General features: G+C 44.5%; 1 protein-coding gene across 2 annotated transcripts in view; it reads right to left on the bottom strand.

Moving 5' to 3' along the window:
- GSK3B (glycogen synthase kinase 3 beta) overlaps nucleotides 1-12,336 on the bottom strand; it is a 155,257-nt gene extending 142,921 nt beyond the window's left edge. For both annotated transcript variants that reach the window (XM_064644465.1, XM_064644464.1), the window contains exon 1: nucleotides 12,205-12,336. In XM_064644465.1, coding sequence (XP_064500535.1) covers nucleotides 12,205-12,292 — 88 coding nt within the window. In that variant the 5' untranslated portion in view covers nucleotides 12,293-12,336. The remainder of the gene's footprint in view (nucleotides 1-12,204) is intronic.
- Between the last annotated feature and the right edge of the window lie 9,104 nt (nucleotides 12,337-21,440).

Here is a 21,440-nt window from a genome sequence, read left to right on the forward strand (position 1 = left end):
ACTAAAGAAAACTCTGCAGAACTCCCTTGACCCACCCTTCTAGTCTGAGCACGAGTCCTCACTAACTTCAAAGGAACATATATTTTATAATGGCTGCAGATCCTTCTTAGACAAACAAAAGTCTGATTTTCTGCCAGAAAATATGAAATATCTAATGTTGTGAAAGTGAGCACTGACAATATAAAGATATTTCATTTGTAAGATCAGATACACTGGGTCAGATCAAGGCATTGCCTAATCCACTTTTGTGTCTTCGAGAGCAGAGCAGCCATAAGCAAACATCCAAAAGAATAACATCCAAGCAACTAACAAGAGGCATGCATACAGATATACACCTTAAATTATATATACACATATGGCCTCCATTTTTAGCACATTTGGTAACTTTACCTAACAATAAATTACATAGTTCTCCAGCACGGCATCTTGTTGCCCACATCCAACAACAGTTTAAGGGAACAAAGAGCTCTCAGCTGCATAAAGCCAAAAAAATGAAAATGATGCAGTGACAGAATTCCTGGAGGAAAAAAATCAACAGTATTCCATAAAAGTAGACATTTGAAGTTTTTAGTGGATGAAGTATTTTTAAACAAGCACTTTCATGCCACATCATTGACTCCGTTTACCAGCACGTTCCATGGCCGATCTCCTTTTAGGAGAAGTTTCATTTATGTGGTCTACATATTCTTTTCTTCAAAGAACAGCATTGGGATGGGTCACTGTGTAAGAATCTGAAGAGCATAATATTTTTTAAAAGGGCAGTTTTGAACAACTTCTGGAGGTTTTCAGCTATTTATCCTGGTAGCACAGAGGAATATTTTTTTCCTTAATGTTATGCCAAGTTGAAGCAAAAGTGATTCATAACTGCCTACTTTCCTGCATTTTACAGAAGAAAATACACTCTTGAACTTACAGTAGCAGCACTAACTCTCAAGTCAGACTTCCCAGCTTCCATTACGTCACTATTGTTCCACTCCATTTTTCACAACATTTGAAGAGTGACACACTATATAGTCTACCTCAGGACATCCAAAGAGGTACATTTTACAAAGGAGAACATTTCATATATAATTTACAAATCTGGCAGAATGCTAGAATTATTGCATTAGCTCTTTGTATTTTCATTTAAAAATGGGGGAAAGGTAATTTGAGGCCGTTGAATATTTAATGTTTAATGACTGACTTTCTACCTAAGCACAAAAACAAGTAATACATCTGCCAGAGCCAATTCCACACACAGAATAATTCCATATATTAGGGCTGAAGAAGTTGTAAGAAATAACAGTGGTCAAATAATGACTACCTAACTTGCTGTGTGTTTCCTAAGTATGAGTAGGTTTCATTTTAATACAGACAGAATGAGAAATCAAAGTTAAACAGCACAAGAGATGTCCAGAGAAATTCAAGTGATTTCAACAAACATCTCTTCAGGAGTTCAGGAACATCTTCTCTCTTTAGTGTCAGATGAAAGCTAATTATTCCTCTTCATATGCAGACGAATTCCCTATACCTTTATTAACTAGTTTTCCTGACAAAATCCTGGATATTAAGTGACTTTTTAGAAATACTTGTCTTTGTTCTCTACTATACTCAGAAATAACAGGTCTTTCAAATACATTACAGTCACAAAAAAATTGCACCTACAGTCTCAAAGCAAAACTATAATACTCAAAAGTCCTCAGCGTCATCACTTTGTTCTCTTCATAAATGTCCTGCATCACTTCCACAGTTTAATGGACTACTGATATATTTTCCATACACTTCTTCCTCATAATTCCCAGAAAAATATTTAGCATAGTAGCATACCAGTCAGAGATGCCACCCCAGCAGCCTTGGTTTTGAGTTTTTCTCCCCTGCAAGAATTACTAATTCCCTTCACACAGACTTAAGGCACACCTGCAAAGACCAGGTGAGTCTGGCTCACCTCTGCAGGTGAACCCCTACACCAACAAATCCCAGTGCACTATGACTTTCAGACTTCCCTGGAAGCAGAGCAGCACACAAGAATGCTGGGAGAGGTGACAGCACCACAGTACAGAAGACACTGGATTACACAGTAAGTGCAAATAGCCACAATAAGCAAGTTAAAGCCTACAGCTCACCAGTCTTCCCAGATACTCAAACAAGAATACCATGAGCAGCTTTGCATGTAAAGATAAACTTTTGTGCTCATACATTTAGAGCAGTCTGTAAAAGATTTAAGGCAGAAGCTTTAAAGAAAAGCCTTCACACATGGTCTAGGTTTAAATTCCAAATCTCACAAATCTAGATGATCTCCTCCCCTCCATATTTCTGACAGTGCATATGGGTGTGCCTTGCTACACTCAAATACATGTAAAGAGTACTAGAGTAAAAGGAGTTGCTAGAGGACAGTTTATCATGATTTCTCTCAGCTGGAGCCTACTGATTTTGAACTGGTCTGCCAGGAACTCCTTTCCAGTTTCAGTTGCTCTTCATTTAAAAGAAAAAAAGGACAAAATTAACAAAAAAAAAACCAACTCCAGAGTGTTCAAATAAACTAAAAACACCTAAAAGTCATATGTAGATACCACATGTTCTAAACTAACTCTAGAAGAAATTTATGTTTTATAATTATGCCACAAGGTAAGAATAAAATTAGGCTTTCACCAGATATTTTGAAATGCAGTCAGTGTCACTGTCTCAATGAGCATTTCTGAAGTATCATAATTATTAAAAGTTAGGGACACAGCATAAACATTTCTGCACTACTCCCTTTTAGAGTCAGCTCACTATAATAAAAATTTACAGTCAATCATGAACTGCTCAAATATTACCATTGAAAAAATAATCCAGTCTATCAGAAAAAAAAAAATAATCCACAGGCTATTGCATAAATCCATGGCATTGACACCAAATAGAAAATGTTGCTTGTTGCCTCATGAATATCTGTACCTGTCTCCAAAATCCCATAGGCATTTCAAACGTGCCACCTGGGAAAACAGCCGTCATTCCTTTGCTGTCACAGATCCCAGCAATGCCCTTGTCAGCTTCCATGGACACTGAAACTCAGTAACTCTAGCTGAAGAGAAGCTTCAGTCCATTGAAGTTGAGTCTATCATGAACCAGAAGAGATTTGGAGATTTGGTAGCATTCCTTACCCTAACAAGATCTTCCATTAAGCCAACTAAGTTTCTAAAAGACATTCCAATTGAATGACATTCAGAGAATTTGCGGGTCAACATTACTACTCGGACATGTAAAGAGTCCATCAAACACACTCACCTGCCATCCCATGTCACCTGCATAATAAGAACCCATACACAATCCCAAACCAGCTCATGCCCATCGCACTGATCAAGGAAGAGGCCAGCTCAAGCTGAGCTCAATCTAAAAATGCCAGTATCCTCCCTTCTGGGAGTTGAAATTAAAGCTCTGCCTGCCCTCTCATTGACCAGTTCTGAAGTTTGGGTCCACGATTTCTGGATAGTAAAGTTCACCCCCTTGGCACAAACCTCATGCTTTTGTCTCCAGTACATTCAGTAGCTGATCCACCAGAAGACAAACCCAGACAACAGAAAAATCACCCAGCCTTCCATGGGCCTTTAAAGCATTTCCCCACCACTCAAATCAACTCTGTGATGCATTGTGGCTAGTACAATGTGTAATACAAAATTAACAATTTCAGCAAACCTATTCCCAAGTCTCTAAAACTCAAATTTGATTAGTAATGTTTCTCTGTTCTCTGAGGAACACAGAAAAAAATGTCAACTTGCAACTACTGTGCTGCATGACACTATACATACCCATGGTTCCCAAGGCAGTACACACAATCATAAGACTGAAAGATTAGAAGTGAAATGGTCAACAGATATGATCTTCTCAAGGACAACACTGTTTTCCGCTTCTTTAGGTTTCAATTGAGCAATTGTTATATATAAAGAAAAAACATTCCAGAAGCCTTAAATCTACTCACCTGCAAAGAGGATGCCTTGCCAGAAAGCTTTTATTCTCTAAGCAAGGCACAAAACATTCTTTCTGATTCTGATACTGATTCGCACAGATGTGGGGAAATTAATTTATGGCTATGGGCTTCATTCATGGGGATAAATATCTGCACCAAATGATTCTTATTTACTTGGCCAACAACTAAATATTCTGTTTGTTTAGGCTGATGCATTTGTGTCCCCTTCCTCTCTCCAGGAAACCCACTCATACAGGTCAATTCATTGTGCTACTTTTTTTAAATAGATACTTAAAACAAACTAAGCAGATGAGATGAGGTACAAATGGCATTATATGTTCTACGTAACTGTTTACAGCAGGGTGCAATTCAAGAAAACAGATTGGCACTATCAACTGTGACTAAATAGTTTTCCTCTTTCTACACTGCAAGAAAAATCAAATTCTTCCTCGCAGCAACAGTCACAGTTTATCTTTCTGCAAAACATATTCTTGGCCTGTCTGAAAACTAAACAATTGCCCGCATTCCTGGCAAAAGATATTACTTTGAACTACAGGGCTTGTAGCCGACAAGAATTATACTCCTACTAAAAAAGTCAGGAGAGATGATGTGGCTGTAAGACGTCTGCCTTGGCTGGAAAAATTCAGCTGCTACTTCCCTTCTGGTTACAACTTCAGAGCCAACACCCAACTTTTCTCCTTCTAAGTGCTCTGACCCAAAAGACTGCCAATTTTTGCCACTACACAAACACTTATCCTCATGCATAGAGAGCAGCACAGTGCAGGGACAATATTTTTAAGCCCCATACACCCTCCACAGCATTATTTATACAATGGTGGCAATGAGAAACATCTTCCCTTTTCACTTTGGTCCTAACAAGAGATCTACTGATCATCTACTGTCAGGCACTTGGGCATATTTGAAGAAACGTGTTAGTAGTCCAACTGCCTGAAGAGACACATCGAGCAACGTAACTGTAACCACGACACGTTCCTGTGATATGTCATCTGTAAGAGACACTTTTCAGACACAAAAATACTTTCAACGTGGCTACATTGATCATTACACCCTAAAAAGCAAGAGACACTCAGCCCCATTCGGACCTATTACAAAACTATAAAGCTGTATTTTTCTCAGCTTTAAGTTCTTACATGCAAGCTGAAGCAAATTTCCTGTGGCAGGCACCAAGGCCCACTGCTGGCCCACAGCGTTTTTCCTTCAAGTAAACTGACTCCATATTAACCACAGAGAAACCTGGCAAATCATCAAGAAATTAATCCGCATGGAAGACACCTGGCAACCCACTTTCATTCAGTCAACTGACTAGTCAAGTGCCTGTGCAGGAAGCACTGATACACATTTAAATGCCCCTTCCTCAACTGATGAGGCTAAGCCAGAAAATGCAGGATCTGCTGCCATGGAGAAGTAGCAATGCTCCTGGCAAGGACTGGAGCCATCCCTTCAGAAGGAGCTATTGCTGCATGGCTTTTGTTAAAAAAAAAAAAAAAGCCCTCAGTGCTTGACATTGACAACCTATCTTACCATTTTCCTTTCTTCCATTATAAGACAGACTAGGTGAGAACACAAACTGCCTTAAATGCTTAGATCTACTTCCCGTCTGCAAGAGATAAAAGTACAGAGTGAACTGCTTTGCTTTATTTCCTTTTCCGAACAACAGACAAGTCATCTGTGGCAAGAGCACCTAATGAAAAGATTCTTTGATAGCACTGATCACACAAGAAAAATCACTGTCCACTTCTTTTAGAGGCACAGCAGTATGACTTCTGGGCATCCATCCTTTTGACAATTCTCAGAGATATATAGCAGTGCTTTCAGTACGGTCTCCAACATGTATTTCTCTTGAAATACCATCATCTTACCTCTTCTACTGCCCTGACAAAACATCACACAGCAGCACTGTTAGAAAATATAGGACTGAGTCAAACATACTGTTCTCATGGACTGCACCTAAATAACTGACCCTCTCTCTACGGAATGGTAAGCTGGCACCTACAGGAGCAGGAGGGATTCTGAAGATTGGGTGAAAGTAAATAGTTGTTATCCAAATCCAGTTTGTAAAGCTTCAGGTAGAGATTAATTTTAGGCTTCTGTCTGATGAGATACAGCAGCACTGACCAGGAACACTTGCCTGAGCATGACTATGATGCTGAAGCCATTTCTCACAGACCTGTATTTTGCTACCTCGTCTCACACCTTTCTCACCTCAAGACCAGACAGCTACAATGCACTCCAACGGTTACACTTTAAATCAATTCAAAAATACAAAGTGGGATTATGTCTCCAAACCTACACCTCTCCCAGTGGTAGTATACAGCACTTTGGCAACAACCCCCATAAGATGAGAAGTGACAAGGGGGTTCCTGGTTTTGCATCTGAAGAGAGGAGGTCTGACCTGTAGAGCACGCTATGGGTTTGAGCCTTTATGGCTGAGGGAGTACTTTTTCTTGTAAAAGCTGTAATTAGCATTTATTTTCAACATACGTAAATAGAAGAGCACCTACTTGTGCAGCTTACTGAAAAAAGTTCAGCAAAGACAAATTTTTGGATTTCACATGGACTTGGGTCAAAGAAAAAAGTGGAGAGCTGTTTTGCGAGGCATTCAGACTTCCGATAATCTCCTTTCCCCAGTTGCTTGACTTCAAAAGTTTTGTTTGTCTTTCAAGGCTGCACCGGGCTGATGCTCGTTAAATTCAGAAAGCAGCCAAGTAACTGCACCAGCCATATAGCTACTGCAGGAGACAGCCACTTTAGCACTTCCCACACTAGTTATGGGTGACTAAAAGTCCTCAGAATAAAGTTAAATTTTTTTAACAAAATCAAAAGGGAGAGAACTCCAGAAAAATGTTCAAGACTTAAGTCTTCTACAGAAATTTCTGGAAACTCAAAGGTAACAGACTTTTCAGTTTAAAACAGGACTCAAAGTCATTTAAAATAAAAATATTCCAACAGTTTGAATCAAAAGGCTCCAAGTGCTCTCCAATCACCTTGCACATTATTAGCTCATGCATTCAAATAACTAAGGGGTTTAGCATTAATTCATTTCAGAAAATGCTAGAGCTGGTCACAGCACAAAGCTTTAACTGCAAGCTTTTTGAGATACAGATACCCTATGGGCTTTCAGGATCTTCCTTACATCACCCATCCATCCACTTTGAGGGAGAGCATGGGGTCAGGGAACATCAACAGCCCATATTCCAGAGATTTGTATCATTATGAAGACCTGTAGTGAGTAAACTTGACACCAATAAAGGAAAAATCCTTTATGTTCTAACTAAAATACCTCTTAAAGACAGAACACATGAAAATGAAAGAACTCTTTTGGGGCAGTAGAGGGAAACCCTTCAGTCTGTGGGGTGGTCTTCAGCAATATATGTCAAAGAATTGCTACTTTCTTTATGTCCCCTCTACTACTTTGTGATACCTATAAGACCCTATGTCAAGTTAACAGACAAAGTGATACAACTTCCAGAGCCAGGACTCATACAGGCAAGGAATATACTCCATAAGCCATATGGGTTTCCACAGATGTATTAACAGGTGAACAAGATGGCTACAATATTGCTAAGAAACACAAAAGGTGAATCAAGTGCTAATACAACAGAGGATCACCTACAAGAAACAGTGTAGAGAAGAGGAGATGTGCAGAACAGAGATGGAATGAAAAGAAAAAGGTTTAGGATAATCTCCAGTATGTCTTAAAAGGAAAAAAAAAAAAAAAAAGAAAAACAAAACAAAAACAACATACAAAAATAAGACATGGAGGACACAGCACAATAATTAGTCAAACTATCATTTGATAGGTTCCACTGGCAGGCCTCGCTCTTTTAATTAGTTGTTTTTCTGCTCAACTACCTAATGGCATGAATAAAGAGCAAATAGTTTGGCAGCATTAGAATTAAGCACAGCAGACAGTTGTTCTATTCCTTTTCAGACTGCAAGGCACGACTTTGGGACACTATAGCACGAAACACTTCTCACTCCCGCACACGTGTTCATTTGCTGACCCCATTGGTGCAATTTTTTCCAGTCTAGGCATGAGGAAAGCTGTTCACCCAGCAGCAGTCAGAAAGCTGGACAGGGCTAGGATCAGCAAGGGCCAGACACATACCGCTCAGCAGGCTTCTGGAAGGGAGGGATCTTCCTCTCTCCAGCAAGGAAAGCAGGATGGGCGGCTTTCAGTTTCAGAAACCAATTAGGCAGAAACTGCTATCAAAGCAATAGAGAGGGCCCTACCCTAACTGGGTTGAGAAACACCAGGTGGTATTATCTCGATCATTTCGCCTGTTTCAACAACCCCACTCGTTCCTTCTCCCCGAAGGGGCCCAGGGTGCTCTTTTCCAAGGCTCTTCCCACACACCTACCTGGACACCACGCGGTATTAAACTCAACTGTCACCTAGACACCACAGGCTACCTAAAAAGCAGTCACTTTTATGTACTGGCTTGTGGAATAGCAACTAAGAGAGAACAAACTCATAGATTTTATTCCTTCATGAACTACTTTTAAACAGCTATCATGCTCAAATGCCAGCAGCAGTACCACGAGTGAACAGTACACAGCAATATAGGTTTACCAAGCTATTGTGCTTTCAGGAGATTTTACAGTACAAAAAAACCCCAGTGAATCTAAGAAGAAAAGAAAAACAACGAAGCCCAAGTTTGGCACCACTGTAACATTCTTCCACAGAGTCCAAAATGAATTATTACAAGATTGTCCTTTAGATTTTGCAACAAAGAGTATGTGTTCAACATCAGAACTAGCTAAAGCAAATAAAATTGCCTCCCTCACCCTCCAAGTCAACAAATTCTGCAGAACCAATTACAGAGACATGACAGTCACACATGGAGCAAAAAACTCTCATGGCAAGTGTTAGCCAAGACATTATTTACTGCAGACCATCAAGATAATTGGCTACAGTTATAATAAGTACTGCTGTCTACAAGGACTTGGTGTTACTTGAAACACTTATTTTCCAGAAGTTCAAGGAAGGAAAAAAAAAATCAATTCTACAGTCATTAAATGAAAATTCTTAAACTGCAAACTTTGAGACTTCTATTTTTATACAGATATTTTTGGTTATGTGTTGCATGACTACCCCTTATATTTCAGGATTATTTTTGTCCCATCTGAGAAACAAGGTACATCTGGAAGTAATGCAAGAGCAACTAGGTGAAGAACAAAAGAAAGCTTCCAGCTCATATCTCTTCTCACACTACATGGAGCAGGTTGATAGTATCAGCAAGTGGAGAACTGCAAGTTCAGCTCCCTCCTTTTGAAGGATAGGCTCAACACAAGGAACACACACACTTTTTTTTTGTTCCTGTAAAGCCTACAAACCAGCAACACTGACCCGCACAAAGAATACCCTATTTGAGAACGACTTCAATGTAAAAATCCATATGGTGGATTCTCTATAAATAGAGAAATAAAAATAGTCAGATTTCAGAAGGTGGATGAAAGAGATACATGAAGGCCATAGGGTTCCTACTGTTGTGGGGATGCTAAAACCTTTGTAACACCCCTTACAGAGCAATGAGAGCAATACACGAGAAGTCATCTTTCCCAACAGTCAAAGGACAAGCAGCTGTTGGTAATCTCCCATCCTTCCCTTTTAGGCTCATGTGTTCTTACCAACTTCTGAGAATGAAGTTTCATAAATCCAATAAATTACACAGCAAAGAGATGAAAAATCCTTGCTCACCCTTTCTCCCCCATATACCTTGGAGAGAAGGGCCATGGCAGCACGGTTCTAGTAGTGCTCCTCCCAGCTAACACAAGGAACAGTGAACCCTCCTTCCAGCATTTTATCAATCCCTTTCTCATCCCCTGAATCCATCCTTCCTAGGTAACTGTTGTAGCGCTCAGCCAGGACAAGCAATAGCTGCAGAGACACCAGAGCAGGAGTGACTTCATCATTTGATTTCAGTGCTCCTCCCGTCTTACAAATAAAAGCAAAAAGGCTGACATTAAACAAGTCAGGTTCTACTCCCTGCAAAAGACCCACACCAAGACAGAGGTTCTAAAGATGTCCAAGAGACTCAGAAGATACCAGTCTATCAATTTTTACCTATTTCATGAGGACTCTTCTGTCCCAGATTTAACTCAAAGGGGCTCAGAACACAACTGAGTATCTGTAGATATACATATATATATAAACAAAAACAAAAGAGCCGACCAAACTCTCTGTTCACCATACAAGCACTTAATATCTGTCAATAGATAGCTTGCTACATCATGTTACCAAGATGTTACCAAGACTCCTGTTAACCAGCAAAGGACCACCTTTTTTGACACCTTGAAATTTTTCTCACTTAAAAATAAAAAAAAAAAAAGGAAAAAAAAAGTTAACTTCCCAGGCTGTCTTACATGGATGGATTAACTGAAAATAGAAACTGCATTTCCCACAGAGTCCTTGAGTGTGGTTCTGTTGCTTTGTTCTGACATTTTTTTCCAGACAGCAGAAGGACCAGGAGCACATGACTAGAGCGACTGGGGGGGTTATCACAAGTGCATGCGCTTTATGCTACGGCCTTTGTTTCTCCCTCAGTGTTATACACTTGGGATTGAATCATATTTGCAAACTTGTAAGTCTGCATCAGTTAGCACCCTCTTCACAGGCAAACATCTGTGTAGTCTCTGACCTCAAATAAAAGGGAAAGAAGCATCAATGACCTTTCAAGAATCAAACTGCAGTGCCTGAATAAGACAAATTTAGTTGCTGAGCATGACAGGTTGAGGTCTCGCTTGCCACCTGCAGAAATACTGATCAACAAGACCTGCTTTCCATTCCACAGGCATATAAAGTAAAGCAATAAATTAAAATGGAGTCACCAATGTTTTTTCCCGGTACAAATCAGTAGTCCTTAATAAATGCTAATGTTGGAGCGGATCAAACATATGCTCTCATGCTGCTAATATGGGTTAACTGCACTCATGTTTTCTGAAGTGCTGCTGGCACACTGATCATGCAGACACAAGGTGGACTACAGACCCCTGAGCCAAATGCTCTCTTCATAGCCTCAACCGCAGTGGAAGACATTTCAGTGCAGAAAAACATCAAGATTTCTGATCTTGTCAAAAAGCTCACGGTCTCACAGCCCTTTGGCATGAAATGCATAAACTATGTGATAGATGCAGGCATGCTCCCACAGAGCCATGTCAGGTGTGGCTGTACACGAGTATCAAATAGATCAATCGAATGGCAATGCATGTCGAGCATTCCCGGTCTCGTAAAGATGTCACCCTGCATTTCCGCAAGAAAAAGGAAAGTATCTCTGAAAACTACACTGTTAATATGAATCCGGAAGAACAATTCAGTTGTTAATGTGAACATATTCAAATCCGGAGTTAAGAAATTCCCTAAGCACATAGCCGATCTTTAGCGGCACAGAACAGGGCCTTTTTATATTCACAATGTGCATTTGTTCAGATTTAATACATATTTTCAATTCACATACACCAGCTAACCCCACCAGCTAAAATACGAAGGAGGGGCACACATTAAGGACAATTTCTGACATGCCTGTGCAGAATAAAGCACAGGCCTCATTATTAAAAATATTCCTCTGATCAGAAAATCGGAGAAGGAACGCCGAGCTCGACATGTAAGCCAACAGACTGGTTATTTCAAAATAACCATTTTCCCATCCCTTCTATTGAGTATTTTACCAGAGCCTGGAGGATATTAGAGACACCTTTTGTAAGATCCCCTCCCCCTCCCTTTTTTTTTTTTTCTTTTATGGGCTGGACTAAAAGGTGCTCACACCCGATCTACGGGTGCATGGAAAAACCTTCCATGCTCTCTCCCCTTCAAAGCCAAGAGAGCTTAAAAAAAAAAAAAAAAAAAAAAAAAGCGCACATAATGAACGTGAATGTCACGGTCATACCTGTGTGCCTGCAATTCGTTTCCTCCTTTCGAAGGAGGAGGTGGTGGTGGTGGTGGGGAATAAAAAGGAAATACAGGCTACGGAGCTCCCAATCCGTTTCACAAAGGGGGTAAAAAAATGGCTTTTTAACGAGCCAGAGGCCGCTGGCAGCGACCAGGAGCTAAGGACGAGGACAAACCCACCGGGATTTTCCGTCCAGCAGGCCCCGCACGGAGCGGCGGCGTGCGCCTATTCAAGGTTAATGGGGGGGGAAGGGGAGAGAAAGGAGCCGCCGGGGCTGGGGCCGGGCTCCCTTCGCCGCTCCCCGCCCGGGCGAAGGGCGGGGGGAGCCCCTGCGGCCCTCGCCGCCCGATCCGAGGGGGGCACGATACTCACGGCTGACTTTCATGCTGCCGAAGGCCGAGGGCTGCTGCACCGGCTTGCAGCTCTCCGCGAAGGAGGTGGTCCTGGGCCGCCCGGACATGGTCTCCCCCGCTCTGCCCCGACGGCGATCACCTCTCTCCTCTTCCTGCCTTCGCCCTCCGCCTCGCCCCGGCGGGCCCGCCTGCCGCTCCCTCGGTCGCTCAGCTGCAGGAGACGGGCGGGACGCGCCACATGAAACGCCGGGACCCCCCCTTCCCCCCCCCGGGGAAGCCCCCTCCCCTCTCGGTCTCTGTCGCCCGGCGGCTGCTGCTGCTTCTTCTCCTGCCTCCTCCTGCTCCTCCTCGCGCCGCCCGCTCCTCACACGACCATCCTTCCCGGCCGCGCCGGTGGGTCCGAGAGCCGCCTCCCCCCGGCGCCGCTCCCGAGCGAGGTGGGTTCACTGGGCCTCGCTGCCCCCACCCCGGGCGCCAGTCACATGGGGCGGAGGCTCGCGGCCCGGCTCCTCCGATCCCGCCGCCGCGCTTCTCTCCTTTTATTTTATCTCTTTCCTTTTTTTTTCCTTTCTTCTTTTTCTTCCTCCTCTTCCCTCCCCCGTCCCCGCTCCTCTCCTTCCCCCTCGCCTCTGAGGGAGGCAGCAGGCAACGGGACTATTTTTTTCTCCCCCGGCGGAGGGATCTCGAGGGTACCGCCGAGCGGAGGCGATGAGGCTACTGCTCGCAATAGGATCCGGCGGCGGCGGCGGGATCCGCAGCGCGCGGAGGGGGGTGAGGCGGCCCGGGCGGCCTCGCTGCTCGCTGACGCTGCTGCTCAGTGCGGCGCTGTGGTGGCGGTGGCTCCGGCGGCCACGCTGCTCATTGCGCCCGCACGGGCACCTGGCGGCGGCTCAGGCTGGGCACGCTGCACTGCGGGCGGCGACCGGCGGCGGCGACACAGGCCATGACGGCGGCGGCGGCTTCCCTGCTCGTCTTTCAGCCCGGCTTCAGAGCGCTGGCGGTGGCGGCGGTTGTTGCTGCTGCGGCTGCTGCTGCGGCTGCTGCTGCTTCCCGAGGCGCCCAAGGGACGTAGGACTCGCGCGCCCGGCTGAAGCCTCCCGCCGGGCCCCCCTCCCCGTTCCTGCCGATCGGTCCCTTTGTCCCCGCTGCTGCCTCCGCTGCGTGCCGGGCTCCCGCCGCTGCGCTCTGTGCGTGCGCCAAAGCCGCGCAGCCGCCCGTGGCTGCCGCCGCCCCACGCTGCGGAACGGCCGTAAGTGCCGTCTGTGAATACCCGGCCGAGCAGCCCCGGCGCGCCCGCGAGCCCCGGCCCGAGGCCCGCACGGAAACGCCCGAGCCCGCTCGGGACCAATCGCGGTGCCGTTACGGGAGTGCCCGTAACGGGTCGTGACCAATCGCGGCGCCGCCGCGGGCGCGGCCGATGCTCCCCGAAGCGGGGCGGACAGCCAATGGGAGCGCGGCGCCGCCGCCCTAGCAGCGCGGCCGGGCGGCCAATGGCAGGGCGGGCTCCCTTCCGGCTATCGCAGGGCCAACCCGAGCGGGGCCGGGGCAGGACAGCCAATGAGCGACCGCGATGGCTCCGTCACACGTCTCTGGGACGGCTCCGAGCCGCAGCCCGGGGCGGAGCGCGGCCGCGGGCTGCCATTGGCTCCCGCGGCGGAGCGCGGCGATTGGCTTGCGGCGATGAGGCCGCCCGCCGCGGGCCAATGGCGGTGCGCGCGGGCGCGGCCGCTCCCGCCGGGAGCGCGGCCGCTCCCCCCGGCCGCTCACCTCTGCGGGGGCCGGGGCAGCGCCGCGCATGCGCGGCCGGCAGCGCGAGCGGACACCGCCCCTCGGGCGCGACCTCGCGGGCCGGCCCGCCGGGAGCGCGCCTGGGGCGGCGCGAAGGGAGCCCCAGAGCGGCGGGAGTTGTGCCTAAAATCCGTCGGGCACCGAGGTGCCGCGGTCCTGCTTCGTCGAGCTGTGAAAGACAATGGCGCTGACGCGCACAGTGCTGTCGCAGAATCACAGGATGGGTTGGACCATCCAGTTCCAGCCCCGCTCCACGGGCAGGGACACTTTCGCTCCAAGCCTCATCCAACCTGGCCTTGAACACTTCCAGGGACGGGGCATCCACACCTGCTTTGGGCAACCTGTTCTAGTGCCTCACCACCCTCACAGTAAATTTCTTCCTAAGTTCTAAACTAAACCTACTAGCTTTCAGTTTGAAGCCATTCCCCCTTGTCCTGTTGCTACACGCCCTTGTAAGCAGTCCCTCTCCATGTTTCTTGCAGGATCTCGTGTCACCCTTAGGCCTGTGGTGTGACTGGGGGGGAACAGCCATGGACGTGGCACAGGAATTGATGGCAACCCCTGGATTCTGCAGAAGCTGTGCCAAACGGGGGAAAGGAGATCAAGGCTCTCTTAGAAAGTTCTCCCAATTCAGCTGTTAACAGCGAAACCTCCTGACAGCAAACACAGTTTGTATTGGAGCCACTAAACACCCTCATGGCCAGGTCTCGCCGCCACCGTGGGTAGATTGAGCTTGGCCCTGGCCAGAGTCCCAGGCATGCCAAGTTCCAGGTTCTGGAAGACCTTGTACTTCTTCAGGGCTTCTCTGAAGTATCCCCAGGGGCACCAGTTCTCAGCCCTGGCAAAGCAGGCGCTGGAGAACTGCTGCATGCTGTGACCTCAGTAAAATTACTCAGCAGACCTCAGCAAAAATTGAGCACCACTTGCTTATGCCATTAAAAGAAAAAGTGCTCTTGCCAGAACAGTTTATACCACAAACAAAATAACTTGGGCTAGCAGAAGCATATTTTGCCAGTGTTGGAGACTAACTAAGAGCTGCTGTTCTCTTTCCAAGGCATCAAAATATTGCCAGATTTCCTTTTTTTCTAGCCCCCTTCTGAACACCATTGCTATGTGAGCAAACAAAGACCTGGCCAAAGGCAGCTAAAATTTATCCTTTCTAAGAGCTGTTTTCCAAAGCAGAAAACAATCTCTCAAAATGGTCCTGTTCAGCATTTTGCTTGCCCCAGGCTGCTTGGTTTTCTGGAAGCCTTTTTTCCTGCCTCCTAAATGATGAATGGTTTTACCTACTACAAAGACCATGAAATCATTAATGGTTTGATTCTTCATGACCTACCTGTGCAGCTGGGAACCTGGCAGGTGAGAGTGGTGTTCCCTAACAGGGGCTAAAAGAGATGGTCTGAAGTCACTACATCAAAGTGGTACTGCAGCCACCCCAAGCCACCCTACTATACTCATCCTTCCGGCCCCCCCTCTGAGACACCACTGAGACACACTTTCAATAAACTGCCAACAGTGAAAATTACATTTTCTCTCTTATTTGGTAGAGCTGTTGTTAAAAATTAGGGCTACAGATTGGGTTAGTTCCCTGAAGAGCATTCTTACATAAAAAAGACAAATATGCAACCAGGCACTGGCCAGCTCTCTTCTACCTGAAATGCACAACCAGGCATTCCAGTCATGAGCTTGAAATTATTTTTTCTGGCCTTGAGCATCAAAACACTAACACAAGTCACATTTTCTTACTTTCTGACAAAGTTCTTTCAAACAACTACGTAAACAGCAGAACTGACTTAGAAGAGACAGCCGAGCTTTGTTTCTTAAAAAAGTTGGCACTCAAAAAAAGCAGGTGGGGAAGGGTGAGCTCTTTGCCTTTTAGCATCTGCTGTTACTCATAACAGTGGTAAATAAGAATCAGACCAATGCATAATTTATACTGATAGTGTCCATTTGAAAAATGTCCCTTAAAGCTTTGAAACGAGTCTACAACCTGATAATAAAAATGGGAAATCAACTTCATTCACTTACAGAGAACAAGGTTACTTCAGGAAAACAACTTCATGCTTGTCCTCCTGTATCTAGTATAGCCCTTCCCTAAAATCACCCACTTTCCTCTTCAGTACCAAACCAATCAAAACCACAACTTGGTTGCTGCTAATGACACTTTTCTGAATACCAAATCTATCCATCCATTTGGGGAATGCATATTACAAAAATCACAGCTGCAATGTTTCGTATTAGGCAATCTTGGCCATATTTCCAAGTAATAATTAACCAGCCAAGTCTCCAAAGCCTGTCCATTCAAGTCATAGCATCTTCTCATCCACCAGGAAACCACACAAGTGTGCTTTAAAGGAGGATTATTATGTATTTGAAGGGATGAGAAACTATAAAGCATCTCCAATTTCTGTTAGTCTTTTCATAGATTGTTTCCTTAGCTAAGACTACTTGCAGAAAAACCCTAAACACACAATAAGGGGATCTGTTAAGCTTTCATCCTCAATTTCAAAAATGGACTGGCTGACAATTAAAATCATTTTTGAGAGTCATGAGTGAGCTGGTTGCTTTTTTAGACTGAAAGATTCTCTTTTGACAACACTGAAAAGTCCATATTTATTTTGTCCCCTTGGCTGATGAAATGACCTCTGTTTAGAATCTGCAAATATAAATAGAATTGATGTTTTGATGATCAGTTTTCACAAGCTGTTATAACCCAGCATCTCAGGCATTAATATTGTTCCAAATCTGGATGTATGGGGCACTTTTACAGCTGCCCTGTTTCTGTAACATCCAAGTTCCCAGGGAGGCTGCCTGAAAATGTGAAGTGTCTGATAGAAAGTACTGAAGTGTTGTCTCTCTGAAATGCCATAAGGTGGCAGTGAATTGGAAAATTGGTACAATTTCTGGGTAGAACAAAGCTTTAAGAAGCTCAGTAGAAGAGGAGGGGAGGCTTTTTGTTTGTTTGTTTGGGAGTTTTCATTTGTCTATTTACATTTCATATACCTCCTTAAACTTCAATCTGAACAGGTCTGTTCCAACATGAACCAATAGACATGTTCCTCCACAGGGAACTCCTGCTTTTTCTTTCTCCATTGCTTCCTTTTTGGGTGATCAGTAGGAATATTTTCTGTTTGATTACCTTGCAGCTCTTGCTGGGTCATTCCACCAATAGTCATGGCGACAGGGCTACCTCCTCTAGCCTGATAAGGATGCAATCATTCAAGGCTGTTTTGAACTTTACTGCACTAGTGAATCAAAACTGTATTAATGGATCTACCAGTCTTGTATCTAATTCCTTAATATTGCCAGGGCAATTACCCACAGAGCAATTTAGTGAGATATTGTAATGGCTTGCCCCTTGTTTGAGTGGCATGGGCAAACTCAATATTAATGGTTGAACTTTAACTTTGCTTTTTTTTCCAGTGGAAAATCAGAGATTGTAACAGTAACAAATTTACTGAGTGCCCAGGCGTTAATGATTAAACAATAAATCCTGAAAAGTGGTTTTGATTTTTGTCCCAGAACAAAACCCGAAGGAATCTATGTTTAGAATGTACCAGTTGTATCCACGTTTCTGAGCAGGACAGAAGCTTTTAATCCAGAGAACCCAGTATTTTGCAATCATTTCCTGTCACAAAATATGTCATCACCAACAATTGCTTCAGAGGACAGCTGATGTTTTGCTGATCTGGATGTGCGTAGGTGCACCTAGGCCTTGCAAGTCTCCAGGTAAGTTTGCCAAAACTGATAAAGCCAAGTGGTCTCAACAGGTTAATGTAGCAGAAGTTACAGACAACTTCCGTATTCCAAATTTGCAGAGGAGTTGAATGAGCAGAGACACCAAATGCAGGTTCATGGCAATATTGCGACACTTGAAAAACGTCAGTGACTCCATAAGCAGGAAAATCTGTCCTTCTGTGGAATTAAGTCCTCCCTGCCGGTGTTCTGCACAGGTTTAAGGTTGGTTCTATCCACTGGCTCTTGACAGAGGCATCAGGTTTCCCATTGTGCCAGGAGAACATCTTGTTCAGTTTGATGGTTTCCCTTGCCCCAGCATTTGTCTGACCACACCCTCTTCATAAATAACCCTGGAAAACCATGTTGTCCAGAGCCTGAGAAGCTCTGTCAGTCTAATGAGCTTTTGACAAGACTTCCAGATACTTGCTTTCTGGAAAGCAAAATTTATGCCCACTTCCTTAGACATCTGAAAGGGTTCAAATTAGAAAAATTATTGGACTCTTCTGTGCGTATCATCTTGCTCACGTTAGATTCAGTCAAGCAGCCCAAGACTGACATCTATTTGCTCTCCCTGTACTACAGTATTGGTGGAAGGGCCCATGAGTGTCCCATGCTTACTATTACCTTGCCTCCCCAATCAACTTCCAAACTGGCTGTTGAGGGGACTTTCAAAGAAAAGAGAGTGAAAGCCAACCTAACTCCTGAGGCCTTCAGTTCTTTCAAGAAAATCATGTAGGGCTAGGAAGCCTTAAGTGGAGCCGTGGGACTAGGACTACTCTTTAGCTGGATCTTGGTAGATGTATGGGAGAGGCATGCCAGGGGAGAAGACCCAAGCTGGGTTTCCAAGTTGTCACAGTGACCTAGAAGTTGTACAGGGAGCCAAGCAAAACAGCTAACAAAGGAGATTTTTCTCCGCTTCCTCCTTCAGATAGCTGGGGGATGTTGCAGCAGGGTGATGAGGTTTATTGTGCCTTCTCACAAATGCAGGAAGAGGATTCACTAGTTCCTATTGAAATAGTTTTTGGAAAGAAAGCAATGCACATCGTGCAAGGTGCCAACAGAAGGAGAAAAGGCTGTTGGAAATAGACATTTACATCACCAAAGAAGCAAAGAATGCAGCAATATGCCTGGTGAAGCCTGGCTGAGATGCTGTCCTCACTGGAAGGGCTCCCTGCAGATGGAAATTACCATCCTTAACTGCAATGAAATGCTCTTGCTGTTGCAGCTGGTTTTACCCTGGCTGAAAATAACTCCATGGGTACAGGTCTCCCCAGGACAGCCAACTTTGTGAGGGAGAAAGAGGGCGATAGTGCTTGGTGGGTTAGAGCAAGTCTTGATATCCACAAAGCAAACCGTGGGAAGTATGGTATGTCTGCAGAGAGGGATGCAATACACAAGGCAGAGCAAAATGGCTGAATAGAGCTATGAAACCTTGGTTGTTCTACATACATCAGCTACTGCAGTGAGCTTGCACTGCTGTTGTATGTCCTGCCTATGAACTGGGGATCTTTAGTTTGCAGCCTGGAATTAAAGGTGGTGATTCTCCTCAGACAACCTGGGAGAAAATGCAAAGCTTATTATGAAGTGGCCAAAAATGTAACAGTATTTTCATTTTGTTCATTGAGTTTTTGCCAAGCACTCTAATTGATTTAATGATCCCTGTCCCTGGCTGCTCACTAATCACCATCGCACACTACTTCCTTCATCTTTGGCTGGCAAATGGTTACTAATTGTTGCTGCATCTTGCATTGTACATCTGGTGTTGACAGCTGTCCTTGCCCTGAGATGGAGACACAGCTGTTTTTAAAAGGAGAGCTCTCTCCCAGATCTCTAAAACATCTGGGAAAATATGGCATTGAAACTGAATTATCCAATATAAAAAATTAGCAAATATGTGGACAGGCTAGAGGGTTTGCCAACACAAAGCTTAAAAGTAGGCACAGAAAACAACAGAAAAGACTCACCACTGTGTCTTTAAAACATGAGTCCTGAGTGTTCCCATAAAGCATGCCTATTTCCCCTAATTCCCTGTAGACTGCTTGACATGGCAAAATCTTTTACACTCTGTATAAGAGAGCACACCTCCTAATTTGATCAGACTAACAACCCATGTTGCTTTTTCTTCAGCCTATTAGACATAATTCAAAAGCCTTTCTAAAAGGCAATATTCAGGATCAGGCAGCAAGATCTAACTGGCTGGAGACAAGAAACCAGTAGCATGAAAGCACCAAAAAGCCCTAGAAATCAATGGAAACAATTCCATTCCTAAAAAAAATAAAACAACAAATCTTTTCCAGAATCTCATTTCCTCCTGAACATTTTGTGACCCGATTGTTGCTCAGAGCAACCTATTTTTTCCCCCCTCCCTGTTTATTTTGTGCATTTAGCAGCACTGAGCGTACAGTCCATTGTTTTGCTAATGGTCAGCAAAGCTTATCTCCTGATCGAGCCCAGCTGCTCACATGCTGTTCTGCAAGACTTGGATGAGCATTCCTCTCAGACCCTGCAGAGGCTACAAGCCAGCAGTGTGAGCAAGGCTGAACTTAACAGGCAACAATGATCAGGCATGTAAGGACACAGAAAGGAAATGGGTGAGCTTAAACCAGGTTAGCGTGATTGGAGCAGCAGTCACTCCAAATGACCCCTAAGAAAAGAGCCTGAAAGCAAAAAAGGCCTGGTAGGATTAACAATGCTTTTTTATGAAGGAGTCATTTCAGGATATCTGACTTAAGGGAAGTGCCACATTTATGTATTTTTAATTGGACTGGATTTAAGCCATATCAAGCTGATGATGTCATTCTGAGTTCAAAAGGACATTCTCTTTGCCTCATAGCATGGGAGCAAGGGGACAATGCAATTAGCGGGAAAGGCGGCACTTTCAAAAGCAGTAGAAGGAAGTATTTTTGAATTAAGCAGTTATTGTATATTCCAGGTATTTAAAGTAGAAGTGTCTTCTAGTCACTGGAAGGTGACTTCTCCAGGAGATGATTCTAGTTCTCAAGTGGGGTTGCTCTTAAACTTCCCCTAGAAGAGTCTGCCTCTTCTCCACATCTGTGGAAGGACCCTGGAAAGACCTGCCTAGTAAGTGGCCCCTGGGGTAAGAAGCCTCCCACTAGGTGACAGGAAGACAGATATATTTCTAACTGGACTCTGAAAGTCACTGATGCAGGATATCACCTACAGGCAAGAACCTGGATAATACTGGCGCCTGAAATAGGTAGTACTGAACCCCATTTTTGGTAAAGAGTATGAAACGTACTATTTGAATTCAAATCACTCTTTAAGTATGGAAATATGGGAACATTTATAAAATGTTTTGAAACATCTTGCCCTGATCACAATCAGGAGAAAGATACTGAACTAGAAACCAAGGGTTGAGCTGTTTGACAATCAAGGATCATCTCCTCAAAGTTCAAGACTGGTTCATCCTGACAAGAAGAAACTCAAGCAAAAGTGGTAGAAGGCATGCATGGATGAGCATGGACATCTTGACTAAATTCTGACATAAAAAGGAAATGTACAAAAGATGGAAACAAGGGAAGGTGACCCAGAAGGAAGCCTTATTGGTGAGAATGTCCTTCAACAATGCCAGGCCCCTGAGCAAGGGACCCAAAAGTGCTGAGGAAGCTGAATAATTTAATTCCAAAGCCATTCTTTGAAAGATCACAGTGATCAGGAGAGGTTCCTGAGGCCTGGAAGAAAGCCAAATATCACTCCTATCTTCAATAA

The sequence above is a fragment of the Pseudopipra pipra genome, chromosome 2 (genome assembly GCF_036250125.1).
Source record: "Pseudopipra pipra isolate bDixPip1 chromosome 2, bDixPip1.hap1, whole genome shotgun sequence".
Taxonomy (NCBI): domain Eukaryota; kingdom Metazoa; phylum Chordata; class Aves; order Passeriformes; family Pipridae; genus Pseudopipra; species Pseudopipra pipra.